Raw genomic sequence first — 20879 nt, forward strand, 5'->3', positions numbered from 1 at the left:
TAGGTTTGTACAGAGTGCCTATGGTAAGTTTGTGTTACCAAATGTTTCAATTATTGTGTTAAAAATTAGATTCAAATTGACTTTAGAAAATGATTTCAAACTGCATTTAACAATGTTCTGACAGCTGAGTTATGAACCTTGAAATTTTAGAAAAAAGTACTGTTAAAATAGTATGTGTTTGATGGAGCATTGTACTATTACCCAATATGGCCCTGCAACCAGTATACCTTTTTTCAGGACATGTGTTCTATTTTTTTTTTTTTATTTTCGTTCATTTTGTAGGTGAGTTATTTTGCCACTTGTTCCTGCCTGAGTGACAGACAAACGTTTCCATCCTTCTTTAGGACGATCCCAAGTGATGCTTTTCAGGTGAAAATCTATGTCCAAAAATGTGTCTCACTAGTCATGTCATGTGTTTCATTTACAGAGTTGTGTGGTGTCAGATATACAACACTTAAAGACAGTGATTAAAAATGCATTTTGATGAATGTGTTTAGCAGGATTTCTTGTGATAGATGATTCCAGCCTGTGCATAAATGTGTCTGCTCTGTGTCCACATAGGTGAATGCTATGATTCAGATTCTAAAACACTTTGGTTGGACTTGGGCAGGTCTGCTCATCAGTGATGATGATTATGGAGTCCACGCTGCTCGATCCTTTCACTCTGATCTGGGTCCAGCTGGTGGAGGTTGTCTGGCTTACACAGAGATTTTGCCCTGGAGTGACGACTCTGCTGAATTAAGGAGAGTAGTGGATGTGATGAGGAAATCTACAGCTCGAGTGGTGATTGTGTTTGGACATAAGACTCAGATGATTAACCTCATGAAAGAGGTGTGTTGCAAAAACCTTGTAGCCATTGAAAAAAGATTTCAATATATCACTTTTAAATAGTTAAAGCTGCCCCTAAGAAGGTTTTAGAGTGAGATTGTTTACCAGGACAAATAAAATTTTTCCTGTAATACAACACACGTTTGTGAATCAACTGAGGAAACTACATTTAACATTTTACTTTACGGCATGGGTGTCAAACTCTGGCCCTCGGGCCAAATTTGGCCCGCCGTGTAATTTCATTTCGCCCTTGAGGCAATATCAAATTACCATTAGAGCTGGCCCGCCGGTATTATATAGCGGCACCACCGCTGTAACACCGCATTCACCGCTAATACTACAAATACCATAATGCTCTGCTGTTGTTTTGGCGCGTTGTTTTGTTATTTTATTTAAAAATGTATTAGCATGTGGAAAAAGTTAATGTTGATATTTACCTCAGAAGGCTGCAAATAGAAAAGAGGCATTCAATATTTTATCTAAATTTTATTTAATATGCCATTGATGTTTTTTCGTTTGTTTTTTGAAAGCTGATTTTGCACTATTAAGTTATATAAGCGTTGCTTGTTCCATATTCAGTGTTAAAACAAATCATTGTCGCAAACTGAGCAATAATTAACGTTTTATTCATGCACTTTCTCTTGCTACTTCAAGGCTTGAATGTTTGATTCATTCATTATTGTTATTTTATTTTCAAATTTATTATTAGCCTGTGGAAAAAGTTTATTTTGATATTTACCTCAGAAGGCTGCAAATAGAAAAGAGGCATTCAATTTTTATCCATCCATTATCTACCGCTTATCCTGTATTTAGGGTGCATTCAGTTTTTATTTAAATTTTATTTGATATGCCATTGATATTTTTTAATTATTATTATTATTTGAAACTCGATTTTGCATGTCACTATAAAGTTATATAAGCCTTGCTTGTTCAATATTCAATGCAAAACTTGTTTGGGTCCCTATTGAAAGGTTAATTTGTTCAACCTTGGCCCACGGCTTTGTTCAGTTTTAAATTTTGGCCCACTCTGTATTTGAGTTTGACACCCCTGCTTTACGGTATGAAAATGTCACTTTATATACTTGTGATAATGCAATGTACAGGTGGTGAGGCAGAATGTGACAGGCCTGCAGTGGATGGCCAGTGAAGGCTGGGCATCAGTTGATGTGCTCCAGACACCTCACCTCATGCCGTACCTGGGTGGAACACTGGGCATTGCCATCCGTCGAGGAGAAATACCAGGACTCAGGGACTTCCTGTTACAAATCCGTCCTGACCTACATCACGGCAAGGCTGATGGAAAAAGCGTGGTGAGAGTTTCCATCTGACTTGGTATTTGTAAGAATGATATATTGGCATTAATTTGAAAATTAACTCAATTGCAGGTGAATCAGTTTTGGGAACACACATTTCAGTGTAGATTTGCACCACCTCCAGCAGGTTGGGTGGAAGCTGGAGGAGAATTGTGCACTGGACAGGAAGTTATAGAGAATGTTGAGTCTCAGTTATTTGATGTTTCATACCTAAGGCCAGAGTATAATGTGTATAAGGCTGTGTACGCTCTGGCATATGCTCTTGATGACATGCTGCAGTGTGAGCCAGGGAGAGGACCTTTCAGCAACAACACCTGTGCTCATTTACAAAGAATGGAGCCATGGCAGGTGAGATATCAGTTTACACTCAACTCTTAATTACACTTAATCCTTTATATTTCTTTAAGATTTGAAGGAAGTGTAACAACTTAATACATTAACAAATTACAGCATCTCACTTTCCCTATACAACAAGCAGACAGTGTATTGTAGTATCAGGTCAAAGTGTAAGTATATATAGTACCGTAAATTTCAGCCTATTGAGCGCACCTGACTATAAGCCGCACCAGCTAAATTTTAAAAGAAAATAAATTTTGTACATATATAGGCCGCACTTTAATATAAGCCGCAGGTTTTCTTGTTGTAACCAGTAGCAATGCCAGGATTCAATCTCTTATCAAAGGACTTTGTTAATGAATGCATTAAGTTTATGAATGACGAGTGAGTGCGCGTGACTAGCACTGAATGATGCGTCCGTGATCGCGAGTGGGCCCACCTGTAACGCCGCATATGGTTGTAACATGAGATATTTACACAGAAAGACGTTACACAGAAGTTTTTTGTCGTTTAAATCAAAACAACGTAATTTAAACACGGGGTGAACATGCCTGCATGTTTAGAAAATAAAACACTGCACCAACACGACAGTAACACGCCTGGTTAGAAAAGAAAACACTTTAGTCTACCAGAAAAGTCATTGGCTGCTATCTTCATCTTCTTGTGCACTAAAGCCACTGAAGTATTCTTCAGCATAATCTTTCCCCACGTCTGTCTCACTTTTGCGTTTACTGCTAGAGATTGCCCCCCGGTGGCCGTTAACCAGTAAAAATCTATAAATTAGCTGCACCGTTGTATAGGCCGCAGGGTTCAAAGCGTGGGAAAAAAGTAGTGGCTTATAGGCCGAAATTTACGGTAGTCATGTGATGTGATTTAAAAGATTATTTGATGGAAATTATAAAAAAAGATGTTTATCACTCACTTTCTTGTTCATGCTTTACCTTTGTGTCTGATTCTATTATCCAAAGCTTGTGTATTACTTGGAAAAAGTCAACTTCACCACAGCATTTGGTGATCAAGTGTCATTTGATGAGAATGGTGATGCCTTGCCTGTATATGACATCATAAACTGGGTGTGGCTCCCTGATGGAAGATCTAAAGTTCAGAGAGTGGGTGAGGTTAAGAGGTCAGCCCTCAGAGGTGAAGAACTCACACTGGATGAAGACAAAATCTTCTGGAACTTTGAATCCAAACAGGTTATTTCTTTTTTTCCTACACCACACTCACTACTCGCTTTGGGGCGAAGGTAGCTCAGTGGTAGAGCAAGTTGTCTTTCAACTCGAAGGGGTTCGATTCCCGGCTCCGCTAGTCTAAATGCCTTCCTTGGGCAAGTCACTTAACCCCCAATTGTTCCTGATGGCTGTGCCTGCAGCGTGTGAATGGGTATGAAAGATGAGTGATAGAAAATGCACTGCACATAGATGCGCTGTGTGAAAGTGTGAGTGAATGGGTGCGAAAGGCAAAACTGTAGTGTAAAGCAGCATTTAATGATCATCAAAAGATCATCACTAGAAAAGCACTTTGTAAATACAGACCATTTACTACACTGCGCTCACAAATTTTCAAGGTCCATTTAACACAACTCTTTCAAGTCTAGTTGGTAGGAGCCTCTAGTTTTGGTTGAGGAAGAGAAATCAATGAAGAACCTACAAATGGGGTTGGCCTCCTGGTGAGAAACCACTGCTTTTGTGAAGTGCTGTGAGATCAACTCCACATTAGTTTGAACACAAGATTCTACAGTCACTCATTTTTTTATGAAAGGAACCATTGACATGGATACGGAAACGGAAATCCATAGCAACTCTACGGACACAGTATGAAGTGGCCCTTAAAATATATTAAAACATTTACTGAATTTTCTCCACACAGCCTCCTCGGTCAGTGTGCAGTGAGAGCTGTCCTCCAGGTACCCGCATGGCCACAAAGAAAGGAGAACCTGAGTGTTGTTTTGACTGTGTCCCTTGTTCTGAGGGAAAGATCAGCAATACAACTGGTGAGTGTAAAGTTTTAAACATCACAGTTCAGAGATGTTGTATAAACATGTTTCTCATCACTTTCCCTCTTTTCTCAGACTCCATGGAGTGTACCAGTTGTCCAGAAGATTTCTGGTCCAGCCCCCAGCGTGACCACTGTGTTCCTAAGAAAACAGAGTTCCTCTCCTATCATGAGCCTCTGGGTATCTGCTTGACAACCACCTCACTGTTGGGCACATTCATCTGTGTCGTTGTTCTGGGCATCTTCATCCAACATCACAGCACACCTATAGTTCGTGCCAACAATTCAGAACTCAGTTTTCTTCTCTTGGTTTCACTCAAATTGTGTTTCTTGTGTTCATTGCTCTTCATTGGACGACCAAGATCATGGACTTGCCAACTTAGACATGCAGCATTTGGCATCAGCTTTGTGCTTTGTGTCTCATGTATCCTGGTGAAAACCATGGTGGTTCTGGCTGTGTTCAGGGCCTCCAAACCAGGAGGTGAGTCCAGTCTCAAGTGGTTTGGTGCTGTGCAGCAGAGAGGGACAGTTCTGGTTCTGACTTCTATTCAAGCAGCAATCTGCACTGTCTGGCTTGTCTCTGCTTCACCAGTGCCTCATAAAAACACCCAGTATCACAGTGACAAGATAGTTTATGAGTGTGAAGTTGGGTCCACAGTTGGTTTTGCAGTTTTACTTGGTTATATTGGTTTACTGGCTGTCCTCAGTTGTTTGTTAGCTTTTCTCGCAAAAAATCTTCCAGACAGTTTCAATGAGGCCAAACATATCACTTTCAGTATGCTGATCTTCTGTGCAGTGTGGGTGGCCTTTGTCCCTGCTTACATCAGCTCACCAGGCAAATATGCAGATGCAGTGGAGGTATTTGCCATCCTGGCCTCCAGTTTTGCCCTCTTGGTGGCGCTTTTTGGACCCAAATGTTATATAATCCTGTTGAGACCAGAGAGAAACACAAAGAAAGCCATCATGGGTCGAGGCACCACAAAGTAAAACTGAACACTGCTATGGGACAGTAGAAAAATCCGAAAACAGCTTTATCTCTCTTCTTTAACCTTGTCTCTCTGCCTATATTTAATTCTTGTAGGAACAAGAAGTATTTTCTTTTTTTCATTATTTCATCTTTAATAAGCCATGCCATCTCATTGAAGTCAGTACATATCGACCTGAAAAATGTGGGTCCATAAAGTGACAATGCTAAGAGTTCTGCAGAAAAATACTGTTATTTTTTATAGATTTTTACTAAATTATTTCAACAAAACACCTTTAATAAAGTGACAATTTTAAAAGTTCTATGACCACCAAACAAAAACCCTAAATATTTTTCACTGTTTCAATTATAGTAGAATGGGGAAATTGATTAGAAATGAAATACACACCAACATTGATTCAAAAACACCTTTATTTAATGTATTGAGTTGTAAATTTAAAATATCAACCAATTATTCACAAACAGCTCTTCAGAGCCCCCCAGGAGGAATTGAAAACTAAAAATGATATTTCTCCATATGTGTGTCTTGTCTGTTAACAGTACTATCATGAATCTGAATGCTGGATCTTTGGTGCATATGGGGGTGGGGGGAAGGGAAAAGGGACAAAGTAAGAGACACTGAAAAGTCCTTACTATAAAAAACAGGATTTTTTATTACGTCAGTTTGTCAGTCCTCTGCCGATGGTGATTCACACAGCGAAGCATCTCCACCTTAAAAACGAACCGCCGTGTAATTCACACAGAAAGCCGGCGCTGCGGCTCCTAAAGAAGTGTGGCAGTACACGTCATAATGACGTGTGTTTTCAAGGTGTTTCCACGGTGTCCTCCTGACAATCAAAACCCACAGACAGTTTATAGTCCTATGGATGCTGTTATAATGTGTAGTGATTGAGAAAGTGACAAAGTTATGTTTTTTGCACTAAATTATGTAATCGCCATTAGTGACCAGGACGCTGTCTGACTCCCTTACTCGCAGGGACGGAGGCATTTTTCCGGGGGAAAGTTCACTGACGTTTCTTTGCCGGTGACAGACGCTGTTTTTGGGCAGACGTGATGAAGAGTCAGTAGGACGGGTGGGAGGACAGACAGGAGGACGGACGCTTCTCCACGTACTGCTGTGGTATTGTTTTCCTCATAGGTTGCCAAAGACAGTTACAGTTACTGTTGTTTGGTCATGTAATGTTGCTTTGTGGGACATGTCGGTAGGTAAACTGTGTAGTTTACCCACCGACACTCCCCAGCTCTGCCAGCTTATCTGTTCACACTGGTTCGGTTCTCCAATAATTCGGCCCTGATACTACCTCTGGAGGCGGATCAGCGCCGGAGCGAAAATTCACCCCTCGCCGCATCTTAGACTTTCACACAGAGGAGCACAGAATTGGCACAGGATCCCCGCATGCAAACGGAAGTGTGAATGGGGCTACTGATAACTAGTGTCGTCACAATACCAAAATTATGACATCAGTACGATACCCGACTAAAATATCTCGATACCGATACTGAAACGATACCACGGAAAAAAACAAAAACATCATCAAAAAGTAATGGAATAAAATATTACAATGTGGAACTTAAAATGATTTCATTTCTGATCAAGACAAATAAACACAGCTACTGCTTTGTTCAGTCTTTTTGAATCTTTTGAGTCTTTTTCAACAAACTTAGGACGGTCGGCAGGAGCTCTCATGCCACTTTCAGCCATGTCTGTCTCGCTCTGCTCTGTGACTGTGTGTCACCGTGAAACCACGCTCACTCTGGCTGCAGGCAGTGAGGAAGCAGAGAGAAGCTGCACAAACATAAAAAAGTATTGTTTTAAAGGCTGGGTACCGCGGTACCTTTCTAGTTCTTTTCGGTTTACCATGCAACACTACTGATGACTTGTCTGAATTTCCAGCTTTTGGAGCAAAATACTTAGACTTTTCTGCCAGCGCTTTTGAAGATTTGTCTACACTTACAGATCTCCATTATTATGTAAGGGATAGTGGATAACACTATAACTCCACAACTGAGCCTCAGCATGTTCAGGGCCATAGCTCCGGCTGTGATTGGCCAATATTGGTTATTGACAGCTCGTTTTAATTATTAAAGCCAATAGGATCAGGCCATGGTCTCCGAATGCACGTAGCTCCCTCCTTTCGTTCGTCAGAAGGATGCAAATGCGTATGACGTAGTTTGACGGACATTCGCCCTTCTCCAATCAAAACAAGCTAATGGCTGTCTGAAATGACCAATCGGACCAGGAAGAGGCCCCAAAGCATGGTGGGAAGTCTAGTTCTGCGTCAGAAGCGGTTTTGTTCCGGTGAAAACAGCTTGTTTTGCTCAACAACAAAGGTAAGACAACATTTCTGGTTGTGTTTCTTGAAAGTGAGTTGGGGTTTTGCTCTTACTTTGTGGCCGGATCCGTGAGTTTTGGTCGTGGAGTGATATAAATGGTACCATTGTAATCTTTGAAGTCTCTACTATCAAGCAGATATGTTGGGGTTTTTTTTTCAACATGACGACGCTGTTGTTTTCGGCTCGTGTTGGTTAGATTACTTGGCGTTTAGTCTGTGTTTGGTGAAGATAAGAATGGTTTATGAGATTTTAGCCAAGTTTCTGAGCTTTCCGTGGGTATGCAGCATGTCAATATTGATCAAAGGTAAACATGCCTTTGACAAGTGTCAGTCGCAGTGAGTTTTTTCGCCCCCGATACCGGGGGCTCCTGGGAGGAAGTTAACTTTTAACTTTTTTTTTATTATCATTATTATTATTAAATATAATTTGTGCTTCAGGTGGGTCATTTCTAAATTATTGTGTATCCTTAAAAAAGTATTAAAATCAAACTTACAATGCATTTCAGGTTGTCCATCAGTGAATTTACATCAAACCCAAGACACACTGCTAATATACTACAGTCTCCACATCAGGCTGCAGGTCATCCTTTCCTGAAGTATGTGTCGTGAACTATGGCTGAGCAGAACAAGGGACCCAAATGCAGGACTCAGATCACGAATCAGTCAGTAACAGAGTTTAATTCCAGGCAGAGGTTCGGTACACGGGAGGTCAACAAGAGATCAGGCAGAGGTACAAAAGCGTCAGGCAAAAAGGCAAGGTCAAAAAAGGCAGGCAAGGTTCAAAAACACGAGAAGGCAAGACTATGGCTGTGAAAAAGAGTGCTGGAACGTGAGCTATGAACTAAAATGAACTGTCAACGAGACAAGACACAGAGGGATTATAAGCAGTGCTTGATTAGGGAGTGATAGGATGCAGGTGTGGTAGACACAATCAGGGATCAGGTGCACGCAGACAAGGAAGGGGGCGGGGTAGACAGGAACCTGAAACAGAGACAAGGGTGAGTGATTTCAAAATAAAACAGGAAGACAAGACATGGAACATGAAGGGAGAAGCAAAACCAGATACTTAATGGAAGTGAGAGATCATGACAGTACCCCCCCCCAAGGGCCGGCTCCTGAAGGCCCAGGCACGTCAGGGTGGGCGGCACGAAAGGATCCAAGATGAACCTGGAAGGAACCCAGGAGCGCTCCTCAGGCCCATAGCCCTCCCAGTCCACTAGGTACTGGAGCCCCTGGCCCCGACGGCGAGAAGACAGGAGCTTCTTGACGGTAAACACTGGGTCGTTGTCGATGAATCGGGTGGGAGGAGGGGGCTTGGCCGGAGGGAAGAGAGGACTGGTCTTGACGGGTTTGATGAGGCTGACGTGGAAGGTGGGGTGCACCCGCATTGACCTTGGTAGTTTGAGCTGGACAGAGACAGGGTTGATCACCTTGGCGATGGGAAATGGACCGACAAACCTGGGAGCGAGCTTCTTGGATTCCACCCGAGGAGGCAGGTTCTTGGTGGATAACCACACTCTTTGGCCGCTGCGATAGTGTGGGGCAGGGGTCCTTTTGCGATCCGCGGCTGCCTTGTAGGACTTGGACTGCCGAAGGAGGTTCTGGCGGGCCCGCTCCCAGGTTCTCCTGCAGCGTCTTACCAAGGCCAATGCGGAGGGCACAGAGGACTCACGGTCTGTGGAGGGGAAGAGAGATGGTTGGTAACCGTGGACAATGTGGAAGGGGGACAGACCAGTGGATGAACAGGGGAGCGAGTTGTGGGCAAACTCGACCCAAACCAGTCTTTGGGACCAGGTTTCAGGGTCCTGGGAGGCGGTGATGCGGAGGCCAGTCTCCAACTCCTGGTTTAGGTGCTCCGATTGGCCATTGGTCTGAGGATGGAAGCCTGAGGAGAGGCTGACTGTGGCCCCAAGAAGACTGCAGAACTCCTTCCAAAAGTGTGAGACGAACTGGGGACCTCGGTCTGAAACAATGTCTACAGGGAAACCATGTATCCTAAAAATGTTATTCAACATGACCTCCGCCGTTTCCTTGGCGGAGGGAAGCTTTTGCAGGGGAACAAAGTGAACCATTTTAGAGAATCTGTCCACCACCGTGTTACTGTACGAAGGTGGGAGTCCTGTGACAAAGTCCATGGAGATGTGGGACCAGGGGCGTTGAGGGATTGGCAAGGGCCTGAGTTATCCCGACGGTTTCTGATGAGGTTTTGTTAGTAGCACAAACAGCGCAGGCATTGACATAATTGGTAACATCGGAGACCATTTTAGGCCACCAAAAACGTTGTTGTACAACAAACAAGGTCTTTTTTATACCCGGATGACAGACAGTCTTGTTGGTGTGAGCCCAATGAATCACTTCCCCCCTGAGAGCCTGGACAACAAAAAGCTTGTCTGCAGGACAATCTGGGGGGGCAGCGACACCTTCGGCTGCCGCCTTAACCTTACCCTCTATCTCCCATGAGAGAACTAATATAAAGCATGTTGCGGGTAGGATCGTTTTGGATTCTGAGTTTGCTTGGTCATGGGCGAAAATTCGGGACAGGGAGTCAGGCTTAAGATTCTTGGAACCAGGTCTGTAGGAGAGGGTAAAGTTAAAGCAGCTAAAGAAAATAGCCCATCTAGCCTGCCTTGCGTTAAGCCTCTTAGCGGATTTGAGGTATTCAAGATTCTTGTGATCAGTCCAAACCTGAAATAGTTGGGAGGCTCCCTCCAGCCAGTGTCTCCGCTCCTCCAGGGCCACCTTGACTGCCAGCAGTTCGCGGTCACCAATGTCGTAATTGCGTTCGGCCGAGGAGAGTTTCTTAGAAAGATAGGCACAAGGGTGAAGTTTGCCGTCTTTGGGGCTGAATTGGGAGAGGATTGCTCCGATGCCAACGTCCGAAGCGTCTACCTCTACCACGAACTGCTGACTGGGGTCCGGGAGGATGAGGACAGGGGCGGAGGTGAAGCTTCTTTTAAGGCTCTTAAAGGCAGTTTCGCACTCTTGGCTCCAGACAAATGGTCTGTGTGGAGAAGTGAGATTGTGCAGGGGTGAGGCAATGGTGCTGTAATTGCGAATGAATTTTCTGTAAAAGTTAGCAAAACCCAGAAACCTCTGAACCTCTTTACGTGAAGTGGGAGTGGCCCAATCCGCCACAGCCGAAACCTTTTCAGGGTCCATCCTGACCTCCCCCTCAGCAAGCACAAACCCAAGGAACGAGACTGAGAGCTTGTGGAACTCACACTTTTCTGCTTTCACGAACAGCTGGTTCTGGAGTAACCGCTGAAGCACAGCGTGGACGTGGTGGGTGTGAGTCTCCACATCGGGGGAAAAGATCAGGATGTCGTCTAAATACAAAGACAAAAACATTAAGCATATCTCGAAGTACATCGTTAACCAGATTTTGAAAAACAGCTGGTGCATTAGTTAAACCAAAAGGCATGACCAGATACTCATAATGTCCTGTTGGGGTGTTGAAAGTGGTCTTCCACTCGTCGCCCTCTCTGATCCTGACGAGGTGGTAAGCATTGCATAGGTCTAACTTGGTGAAGATCTTAGCCCCCTCCAACAGTTCAAAGGCCGTGGAGATGAGGGGAAGGGGGTACCTGTTCTTGACAGTTATGGCATTGAGACCACGGTAGTCTATGCAGGGCCGGAGGGTCTTGTCCTTCTCCACAAAGAAGAATCCAGCTCCAGCAGGGGAGGAGGAGGGACGGATGAGACCAGTGGCGAGGGACTCCCTAACATATTCCTCCATGGCCCTACGCTCAGGGGCGGAAAGGGAATAAAGTTTACCCCTAGGAGGGGTGCTGCCTGGTAACAGGTCAATGGCACAGTCATAAGGGCGATGAGGTGGCTTTTGCCTTACTGAACACCTCAGCTAGGTCGTGGTAGCATGGCGGTACGTTGGTGAGGTCAGGGTTAGTGGGAAGGGAGCTGTGGGCTTTTGGCAGACAGATGTTGGCACATTTCGGGCCCCCGCCAGTTATATTTCCACTAATGCAGTCAAAATTAGGATTGTGGGTGACCAGCCACGGGTGCCCTAAAATAATCTGGTGAGCCATTGAGTCAAGGACGTGGAAGCTTATCCTTTCCGTGTGAGAGTCCGGGAAGACTAAGGTCACTGACTGGTGTGGTGGGTAATCTTACCCAGAGGGCTGCCATCTACGGCTCTCACCTCAAGGGGGCATGGGAGTGCAAAAACTCTCAGTCCGAGTCTTCTGACCAGGGAAGAATTCATTATGCTAGCATCTGCACCAGAGTCAATGAATACAGGCAAGAGCATAGAACCAGAGTCAGAAATAATCTTTACCTGAGGCTGGTGCAGGGCTGGGTTACTGATTACCAGGCTTCGACTCACTGTGAGCAGTTCTTTTGGCTTTGCTCCGCCCCCCTTGATGTGGCAGGCACTCACCAAGTGCCCCAGTTGACCGCAGTAAAAGCATCTTCCCTCTATGTCGACGATGGCGCTCTTCAGTGGAAAGATGAGCGCGTCCCAGATGCATTGGTTCCTGTGGGGGAGGGGGAGAGGGAGGCAGACTGACTAATGGTTGGCGGACGTGGCTTGGCTGATCCTCAGAGCTGCTCCTCCATCCTCGGTGAGGCGACGAACAAGCCCGAAGTCGTCCCCGCTCCTGGTCCCGCTCGGTGAGGCGCTTGTCGATCTTAACTGCCCGCATGATGAGGGAATCTAGATCCTCCGGAAGATCGACGTTGATCAGCTGATCCTTCACAGACTCCGAGAGTCCTTGAAAAAATGCGTCCGATAGGGCGACAGGGTTCCACCCACTCTCAATGGCGAGGGTGCGAAAGTCTATAGCATAGTCTGTTGCCTTGCGCCTTCCTTGCCTTAGCATGAGCAGAGATCTAGCAGCTTCCCTGCCTGGCGCGGTGTACTGAAAAATCTGCTCGAGTGCCTGTGTGAACCTGACGAGGGAAGAGCAGGCTGTTGAACGACGGCTCCATTCGGCAGTAGCCCACGCCTCTGCACGTTCTGTGAGGTGGGAGATTATGAATGCCACCTTGGACCGGTCAGTCGGGAAGGCTGATGGTTGTAGCTCAAAGTGCAGCTCGCACTGTGTCAAGAAGGGCCTCACGTCCCCTGACTCCCCGGAGAAGCACTCGGGAGAGCTGTAGACAAGGCTGAGCAGTACTGGCAGGGAGCAGCGCGTCCGCGTGTGGACCCGGAACTGGGGCTGGGTCAGACGTAGCTTCAGCAGGTGTCTCTCATGGCAGATGAGGGAGTAGTTCTTGAAACTGTGAGACCAACGATGACATCATCGAGTCCTGGCGTGTCGCCAGTTCTCTCAGCGTGACGCAGAGGGACGTGAGCTGCTCCTGCTGTAGAGCCAGCTTTTGCCCCTGGGCACGAAGGGCTTGGTGAAACGAGTCAGAATCCGCTGAGTCCATGTCTGGCCAGTTCGTTCTGTCGTGAACTATGGCTGAGCAGAACAAGGGACCCAAATGCAGGACTCAGATCACGAATCAGTCAGTAACAGAGTTTAATTCCAGGCAGAGGTTCGGTACACGGGAGGTCAACAAGAGATCAGGCAGAGGTACAAAAGCGTCAGGCAAAAAGGCAAGGTCAAAAAAGGCAGGCAAGGTTCAAAAACACGGGAAGGCAAGACTATGGCTGTGAAAAAGAGTGCTGGAACGTGAGCTATGAACTACAACGAACTGGCAACGAGACAAGACACAGAGGGGAATATAAGCAGTGCTTGATTAGGAACATGAAGGGAGAAGCAAAACCAGATACTTAATGGAAGTGACAGATCATGACAGTATGTGAGACCATGAAGGCACCATCTAGAGAGCCTGTTGACTAGCCTGTCCTTTTTGATTCTGACAGAAAATCACATTACACATCCAAAACAGGATGGGAAACAAAATGTGTTATGTCAGCTGAGATTGGCACCAGCTCCCCCACCACCCTCATGTGGGGGATAAAGTGGTAGAAAATGAGAGAGAGAGAAACGATTTGAATTTACTAAACTAAAATAACTAGAGACAGCCCTGTGTACTGTATACCAAGCCTTGCTCAATAGTTTGTCATTTCCATCTGACCACAAAAAAACAAAAAGGCTCCACTGCCTTTTAAATGACTCACTATAAATGTATTTGTATTTGGGGTTGTATTTATGTTATTAATATGTTTTAAATGTATGTTGTTGCTGTTGTTATACAACAAAGTGCCACAATTTAGATTCCTTGAACCTTGAAAGGTTGACTGCAGAATGACTTAATGATCTAACATTGGTCCAACATCTAAGTATTGACCTGCCAAACAGTTCCTATAGGAATGCTCAGACAGGCATATATCATTACAGTACTACAGTAACAGGATAAATCAGAGCAAAGTCATGAGGGTATTTTCTGATAACAAATTGCTCTTGCTAATGTTGTACTGCTTTGATAGAGAGACCCCTATTGGCAGAAATGACATACTGTGTGTTTCAATAAGTACATAAATAACTTGGTTAGAAACATGATTCAGGCCCAGCCCTACAGCTTCTTCCTGATGGGCGGTTATGCAAACATAAACAACACTGCAAATAGATAAAATGTGGTGATATTGTGATGAGCCTGAACTTAGAAAGGGATGAACCAGGGCAAAGTCATGAGGATATTTTTAGACACCAGTCTCCTCTCATTAATGTTGTTCTCCTTTTTTTCCTGTGCTGTGTCCTCCTCTCTTTATTCCTCCTCTTGTCAGTTACAGGGACTGTTTAATCTAAATGGAATGCACAAAACTGGAGATGTGATTCTAGGTGGACTTTTTGCAATCAACTTATTTTCTACTGATCTTGACCTGACTTTTACCTCAGAGCCACAGCTTCCTACCTGTTACAGGTAACTCTGACAAGGAAACAGAACATTTTAGAAGCTGTTGTTGTTTATCTAATCAGTATGACATATCTATCTCAGCTTTTTTTATAAAATCATTTTTTATTTTGTCTTTTTCTTTTTTTCCCCAAAATAATAAACGCTTATTTTTCTGTTAGTTTTGATATTATAGGATTCAGACAGGCTCAGTCCATGGCCTTTGCTATTGATGAGATCAACAGAAACTCCAACCTGCTGCCTAATGTGACTCTGGGATACAGTCTGTATGATAACTGCGGCCAACTAGGAATTGGATTCCGTGCAGCACTGTCCTTAGTCAGTGGTCAAGAAGAGCAAGTTACATTAGAGGAGAACTGTGTAGGAACTCCTCCAGTACTAGGGATTGTGGGTGATTCTTCTTCCACACGTTCTATTGCCATATCATCATTGTTAGGTTTGTACAGAGTGCCAATGGTAAGTTTATCTGCCAGTCAAGTCAATCATTGTTTAAAATGATTTCCATTTAATGTCTGAACAAATATAAATTAAGATGGAAACATTTAATATTTAGCATTGGAAAGCTTTTTGAGTCGGCAGATGATGACTGTTTTTAGTAAATGCGATATTATTTTTTGCAGGTGAGTTATTTTTCCACATGTTCCTGCCTGAGTGATCGGCAAAAGTTTCCATCTTTCTTTAGGACGATCCCCAGTGATGCTTTTCAGGTGAAAATCCACCCCTCCTAACCCCTCTGAAAAATGACTCAATCATGTCTCACTTACAGAGTTGTGTGCTGTCAGATATACAACACAACACAAGACAGTGATTAAAGATGAGTCTTTGATGAACTTGTTTAGCAGGATTTCTAGTGAAAGATGATTCCAGCCTGTGCACTAATCCCTCTGCTCTGTGTCCACATAGGTGAATGCTATGATTCAGATTCTAAAACGCTTTGGTTGGACTTGGGCAGGTCTGATCATCAGTGACGATGATTATGGAGTCCACGCTGCCCAATCCTTTCACTCTGATCTGGGTCCAGCTGGTGGAGGTTGTCTGGCTTACACAGAGATTTTGCCCTGGGGTGACGACCCTGCAGAACTTAGGAGAATAGTGGATGTGATGAGGAAATCTACAGCTCGAGTGGTGATTGTGTTTGCACATGAGAGTCACATGATTAAACTCATGAAAGAGGTAAGTCCTGAAAGAGATATGTACTGAAAACGTTTTACCCTTTAAAAATCAAATGTCATAACTAAAGTTTGAGCTATAAATAGTTGAAGTTGTTGTTAGGAGTTTTTTTTTTTTACCATGACAAATTTGCCCGTAATACAACACAGGTTTGTCAACTGTGGAAACTTTAATTTACTAATTTTTTTTTTTTTTACTTTACTGGTATGAAAGTGTGAATTTATAAACTTGTTATAATGTACAGCTGGTGAGGCAGAATGTGACAGGCCTACAGTGGATTGCCAGTGAAGCCTGGACATTAGCTGATGTGCTCCAGACCCCCCACTTCATGCCGTACCTTGGTGGAACACTGGGCATCTCCATCCGTCGAGGAGAAATACCAGGACTCAGGGACTTCCTGTTACAAATACGTCCTGACCTACATCAAAACAACACAGATGGAAACAGCATGGTGAGAGTTTCCCTCTGACTTTGAATTTCTGAAAATAATATACTGGCATTAATTCGAAAATTAACTTAACTGCAGGTGAATCAGTTTTGGGAACACACATTTCAGTGTAGATTTGCACCACCTCCAGCAGGTTGGTTGGAAGCTGTCGGAGAATTATGCACTGGACAGGAAGTTATAGAGAATGTGGAGAATGAATTGGTGGATGTTTCAAACCTCAGGCCAGAGTATAATGTGTATAAGGCTGTGTACGCTCTGGCTTATGCTCTTGATGACATGCTGCAGTGTGAGCCAGGGAGAGGACCTTTCAGCAACAACACCTGTGCTCATTTACAAAGACTGGAGCCATGGCAGGTGAGATATCAGTTTACACTCAACTCTTAATTTCACCTTCACCTTTGTATTTATAAAAAAGTTGAATTAAGTGCAAGTTTATTTTGTTCAAGTTAAATAACATACAAAATACAAGTCATTTCCACATGGACACTTTTATTCCTCAGCACTGGCAACAGCTGAGGGCAGAGGTCTCTCACTTTGACTCAGAATTAAGTCAACATGTACATGTTATATGAGAAAAGTGTGAATCTGTTGGTCAGCTGAGGCAAACAACTGCTGGGCTGTCATTTTAGTTTTTGTTCTTGTTTTTGTTCTATGTCTGATTCTATTATCCAAAGCTTGTGTATTACTTGGAAAAAGTCAACTTCATAACAACATTTGGTGATCAAGTATCATTTGATGAAAATGGTGATACCTTACCAATATATGACATCATGAACTGGATGTGGCTCCCTGATGGAAGAACTAAAGTTCAGAGAGTCGGTGAGGTTAAGAGGTCAGCCTTCAAAGGTGAAGAACTCACACTGGATGAAGACAAAATCTTCTGGAACTTTGAATCCAAACAGGTAACTTCTTAGTTTCCATTATTTTCTTTTGCCCCACTCATACTATTGTATGGAATGTCAGGTTGGACTCCGCTAACATCTTTCGTGTTCTTGTCATGTCAGTGGCTTCATCATGTGTTGATGCAAATGCATATGAGGTGCCATTTGCAAAGTGGCTCAGGCTGAAGATAACATCAACATTTTGCCACATTTTGCTCCAAACAATGTTTAAAAAAGTCTTGTGATTTTTTAAATGTTAACTTTTACCACATTTACACCAATGTTAACTTTATTAAATGTTACACCTAAATGTTAAATATTAAATCGAAATATTACATTTTATAATGATAAATATAAAACTAAATATAAATCTTTGGGGTGAAACTAAATATTTAGCTAATATGTGTAAAAGTAAAAATAAAAAAAAAGAAAAGCTTGAGATGGTCAGACTGTGTTTATAGAACAAATTAAAATAGGAGGTAAATGTTCATACACAACAAACTGATGGATTGTTTAGAGGCCCAAAGAGAGTGGCAGGACATGACAATGACAAAACACAGTAGTTACTGAGATGACGGAGGCTCACCACAAGCATTTTCACCACATTGACACTCAAGCAGGCTTCACCCACTATGATCCACACAAGGGCCAGCTGCTTCATGTACGTAGTTATGTACAAGTATCACCATCCACAGGGCTGAACAGACTTGCAACAGAAAATCCCTATTAACTTTGTCTGTGGAGACGAAACATGGAAAAGTATGGAGGGGATAATAATAATCAGAAGATACAATAACTGACTGATGTTTCTGCACACAGCCTCCTCGGTCAGTGTGCAGTGAGAGCTGTCCTTCAGGGACCCGCATGGCCAGAAAGAAGGGGGAACCTGAGTGTTGTTTTGACTGTGTCCCTTGTTCTGAGGGAAAGATCAGCAACACAACTGGTGAGTGTAAACCACTGAACACAGCAGTTCAAAGATGTTGTATAAACATGTATGTCATTACTTTCTTTTCTCAGACTCCATGGAGTGCACCAGTTGTCCAGAAGATTTCTGGTCCAGCCCCCAACGTGACCACTGTGTCCCTAAAAAAACCGAGTTCCTCTCCTACCATGAGCCTCTGGGTATCTGCTTGACAACCACCTCACTGTTGGGCACATTTGTCTGTGTTGTTGTTCTGGGCATCTTCATCCATCATCACAGCACACCTATAGTTCGTGCCAACAATTCAGAACTCAGTTTTCTTCTCTTGGTGTCACTCAAACTGTGTTTCTTGTGTTCATTGCTCTTCATTGGACGACCCAGATTATGGACTTGCCAACTAAGACATGCAGCATTTGGCATCAGCTTTGTGCTTTGTGTCTCATGTATCCTGGTGAAAACCATGGTGGTTCTGGCTGTGTTCAGGGCCTCCAAACCAGGAGGTGAGTCCAGCCTGAAGTGGTTTGGTGCTATGCAGCAGAGAGGGACAGTTCTGGTTCTGACTTCTGTTCAAGCAGCAATCTGCACTGTCTGGCTTGTCTCTGCTTCACCAGTGCCTCATAAAAACACCCAGTATCACAGTGACAAGATAGTTTATGAGTGTGTAGTCGGGTCCACAGTTGGTTTTGCAGTTTTACTTGGTTATATTGGTTTACTGGCTGTCCTCAGTTGTTTGTTAGCTTTCCTAGCAAGGAATCTTCCAGACAGTTTCAATGAGGCCAAACTCATCACTTTCAGTATGCTGATCTTCTGTGCAGTGTGGGTGGCCTTTGTCCCTGCTTACATTAACTCACCAGGCAAATATGCAGATGCAGTGGAGGTATTTGCCATCCTGGCCTCCAGTTTTGGCCTCTTGGTGGCACTGTTTGGACCCAAATGTTACATGATGCTGTTGAAACCAGAAAGAAACACAAAGAAAGCCATCATGGGTCGAAGCACCACAAAGTAAAACTGTCAGCTCTGCTGTTTCTTTATATATCCTCTGTAATTTGTAATTTACAAACAGTAAACATGTTGATTAAAAAAAAAAAATAATAATAAGAAGATTATTCTGTTTTATTTTTCTCTCACTGCTTATTTTTCCAATCTTGTTAATTAATGTAATTTTAACAAGTTAATAGTAACAAAGGTAACTTTTAAGATTATTTTTCATCATTATTTATCCGTGCTATCCCAATGAGATCAATGATACCTGCAAAAATGATTGCCCACAAATTAAAATAGGCTTGTATCTTTCCTTAATGAGGTCCAGTGGAACGTTACCAACTTACCAACATAGGCCCAAAGACTTGGCTTGCTGCAGTGAACCAGCCTCAGTTAATCACATTAGCTTTGTGCTGACTCACCCTAACCCTCACATACTTCAGGAAATGATCCAGTTGATAGGCTGCAGCCTGATGTGGAGGTTGTAGTGTACATGTTGGATTTTTGTTAATTCACTTCTCCACAGCCAACCATATATGCATTGTAAGTTTATGTTTAGGTTAACTTTATTGTCCCCAAGGAGAAGATTGTGGTGCAGAAAGGTTTCACATCTACCCCATGGACTGCAACCTTGTCATGGTGGAGAGGCTTGTGTACTCGAGAGATCCTGAGAGCTATGTTAGTGGGGGTCTATTCCCCTGGTTGATTCAAGGTCTTAGGGGAGGAGTCGGACAAATGCAGTCCCTGGTCCTCCAGTAACCCCACCCTGTAAAAAAGAGAGGGTTACAAAAACTAATGTCCTCCATTTTTCAATGGCCTATGCATACTGGAGGAGCAAAGGGCTTAAAAAGAAGGGTTCACATGAACACATTAAAACACATCAAAAGCAACAGCAAAAACAAAAAAAGCATAGACTGAGAAGACAGACAGAGTCAGTGCTGATTGCTATTGATTAGTGGCTCTCAGTGGCTCTTGGGATAAAGGAGACATGAACTATTTTAATCCTCATGGCACACCTTCCATTCCTCACGCATTTCTAGGAATTCAGCCAATCACCTAGTTACCTCTGATTGGCTGATTTCCAAAATTGACAGCCTGTTGGTGCTGGATCCGTACCCTGAACACAATTTGATATTTACGTCAGTGTAGACGCGTTCTGCCCATGCGCAGAATGGATCAAGTTTCCGGTACGGGTCGGGTCGTGACACGCACCACACGGACATTCCAACCACCAATCGGCATTATTACAGCGTACTTCTTCTTTTGCGTCTTTTATTCTCTTTCTAATCTGCGATAGAAAACACGTCACCAATGGAAAACATTAAATCTTCTTCTGACTACAAGTGAGAATCAGTTTACTGCTTGAACTACTGATCATTAAAATTACATCAACACTGCATGTTGTTGGAAAGGTAGTTACAGCTTGCTTCTTAAGTTTAAGTTCTATTCTTGCTCACCTCAATAAGGCTCAAGGCGATGGTCCACAAACGCCATGATGATGTATCGACTAATTTGTTTTTGATTGATTTATTATGTTATTAACACATTGTACAGTAGTACCAGCAAGTGCATAAACACATTAATGTAAAAAGGAAACTTGCTACAAGGAAACTTGGCTGCATCCCTAGTTATATTGTTGTTGCCAATAAAGATGTTTCTTGTTCATGTGTTCCCCCAGCTGCTTCCCAAAGTACATGTTTTCGGTAATACAGAGTTTTCTAATGTTCTGTGTCTGTGGTAACTTGCCCATTTTTAGTTACTTGCCCTTACTTCATGAGTCACCATAATGGTCAAAAAACCTCAGAATGCCCCATTTTTACCTCAAATTTTCAAAAGCTCCGCACCAACCCCCCACTCTGTCGCTACGG

At 43.4% G+C, this 20879-nt stretch overlaps 3 protein-coding genes across 3 annotated transcripts; all 3 read left to right on the forward strand.

Annotated features, from left to right (window-relative positions):
• The first annotated feature begins 568 nt into the window (after window positions 1–568).
• LOC131457319 (extracellular calcium-sensing receptor-like) lies at window positions 569–3556 on the forward strand. Its single transcript, XM_058626291.1, has 3 exons — window positions 569–831; window positions 1932–2138; window positions 2214–3556. The coding sequence occupies exons 1-3, from the start codon at window positions 571–573 to the stop codon at window positions 2517–2519; spliced, it is 774 nt and encodes a 257-aa protein (XP_058482274.1). The 5' UTR covers window positions 569–570; the 3' UTR covers window positions 2520–3556.
• A 44-nt stretch (window positions 3557–3600) lies between these two features.
• LOC131457317 (vomeronasal type-2 receptor 26-like) lies at window positions 3601–7086 on the forward strand. Its single transcript, XM_058626289.1, has 2 exons — window positions 3601–4470; window positions 4549–7086. The coding sequence occupies exons 1-2, from the start codon at window positions 4392–4394 to the stop codon at window positions 5457–5459; spliced, it is 990 nt and encodes a 329-aa protein (XP_058482272.1). The 5' UTR covers window positions 3601–4391; the 3' UTR covers window positions 5460–7086.
• A 7407-nt stretch (window positions 7087–14493) lies between these two features.
• LOC131457312 (extracellular calcium-sensing receptor-like) lies at window positions 14494–19054 on the forward strand. Its single transcript, XM_058626283.1, has 9 exons — window positions 14494–14618; window positions 14771–15065; window positions 15230–15316; window positions 15513–15782; window positions 16024–16230; window positions 16306–16581; window positions 16902–17129; window positions 17928–18051; window positions 18126–19054. The coding sequence occupies exons 1-9, from the start codon at window positions 14509–14511 to the stop codon at window positions 19034–19036; spliced, it is 2508 nt and encodes an 835-aa protein (XP_058482266.1). The 5' UTR covers window positions 14494–14508; the 3' UTR covers window positions 19037–19054.
• The last annotated feature ends 1825 nt before the right edge of the window (window positions 19055–20879 follow it).

This window comes from Solea solea, chromosome 3, assembly GCF_958295425.1.
Source record: "Solea solea chromosome 3, fSolSol10.1, whole genome shotgun sequence".
NCBI lineage: Eukaryota > Metazoa > Chordata > Actinopteri > Pleuronectiformes > Soleidae > Solea > Solea solea.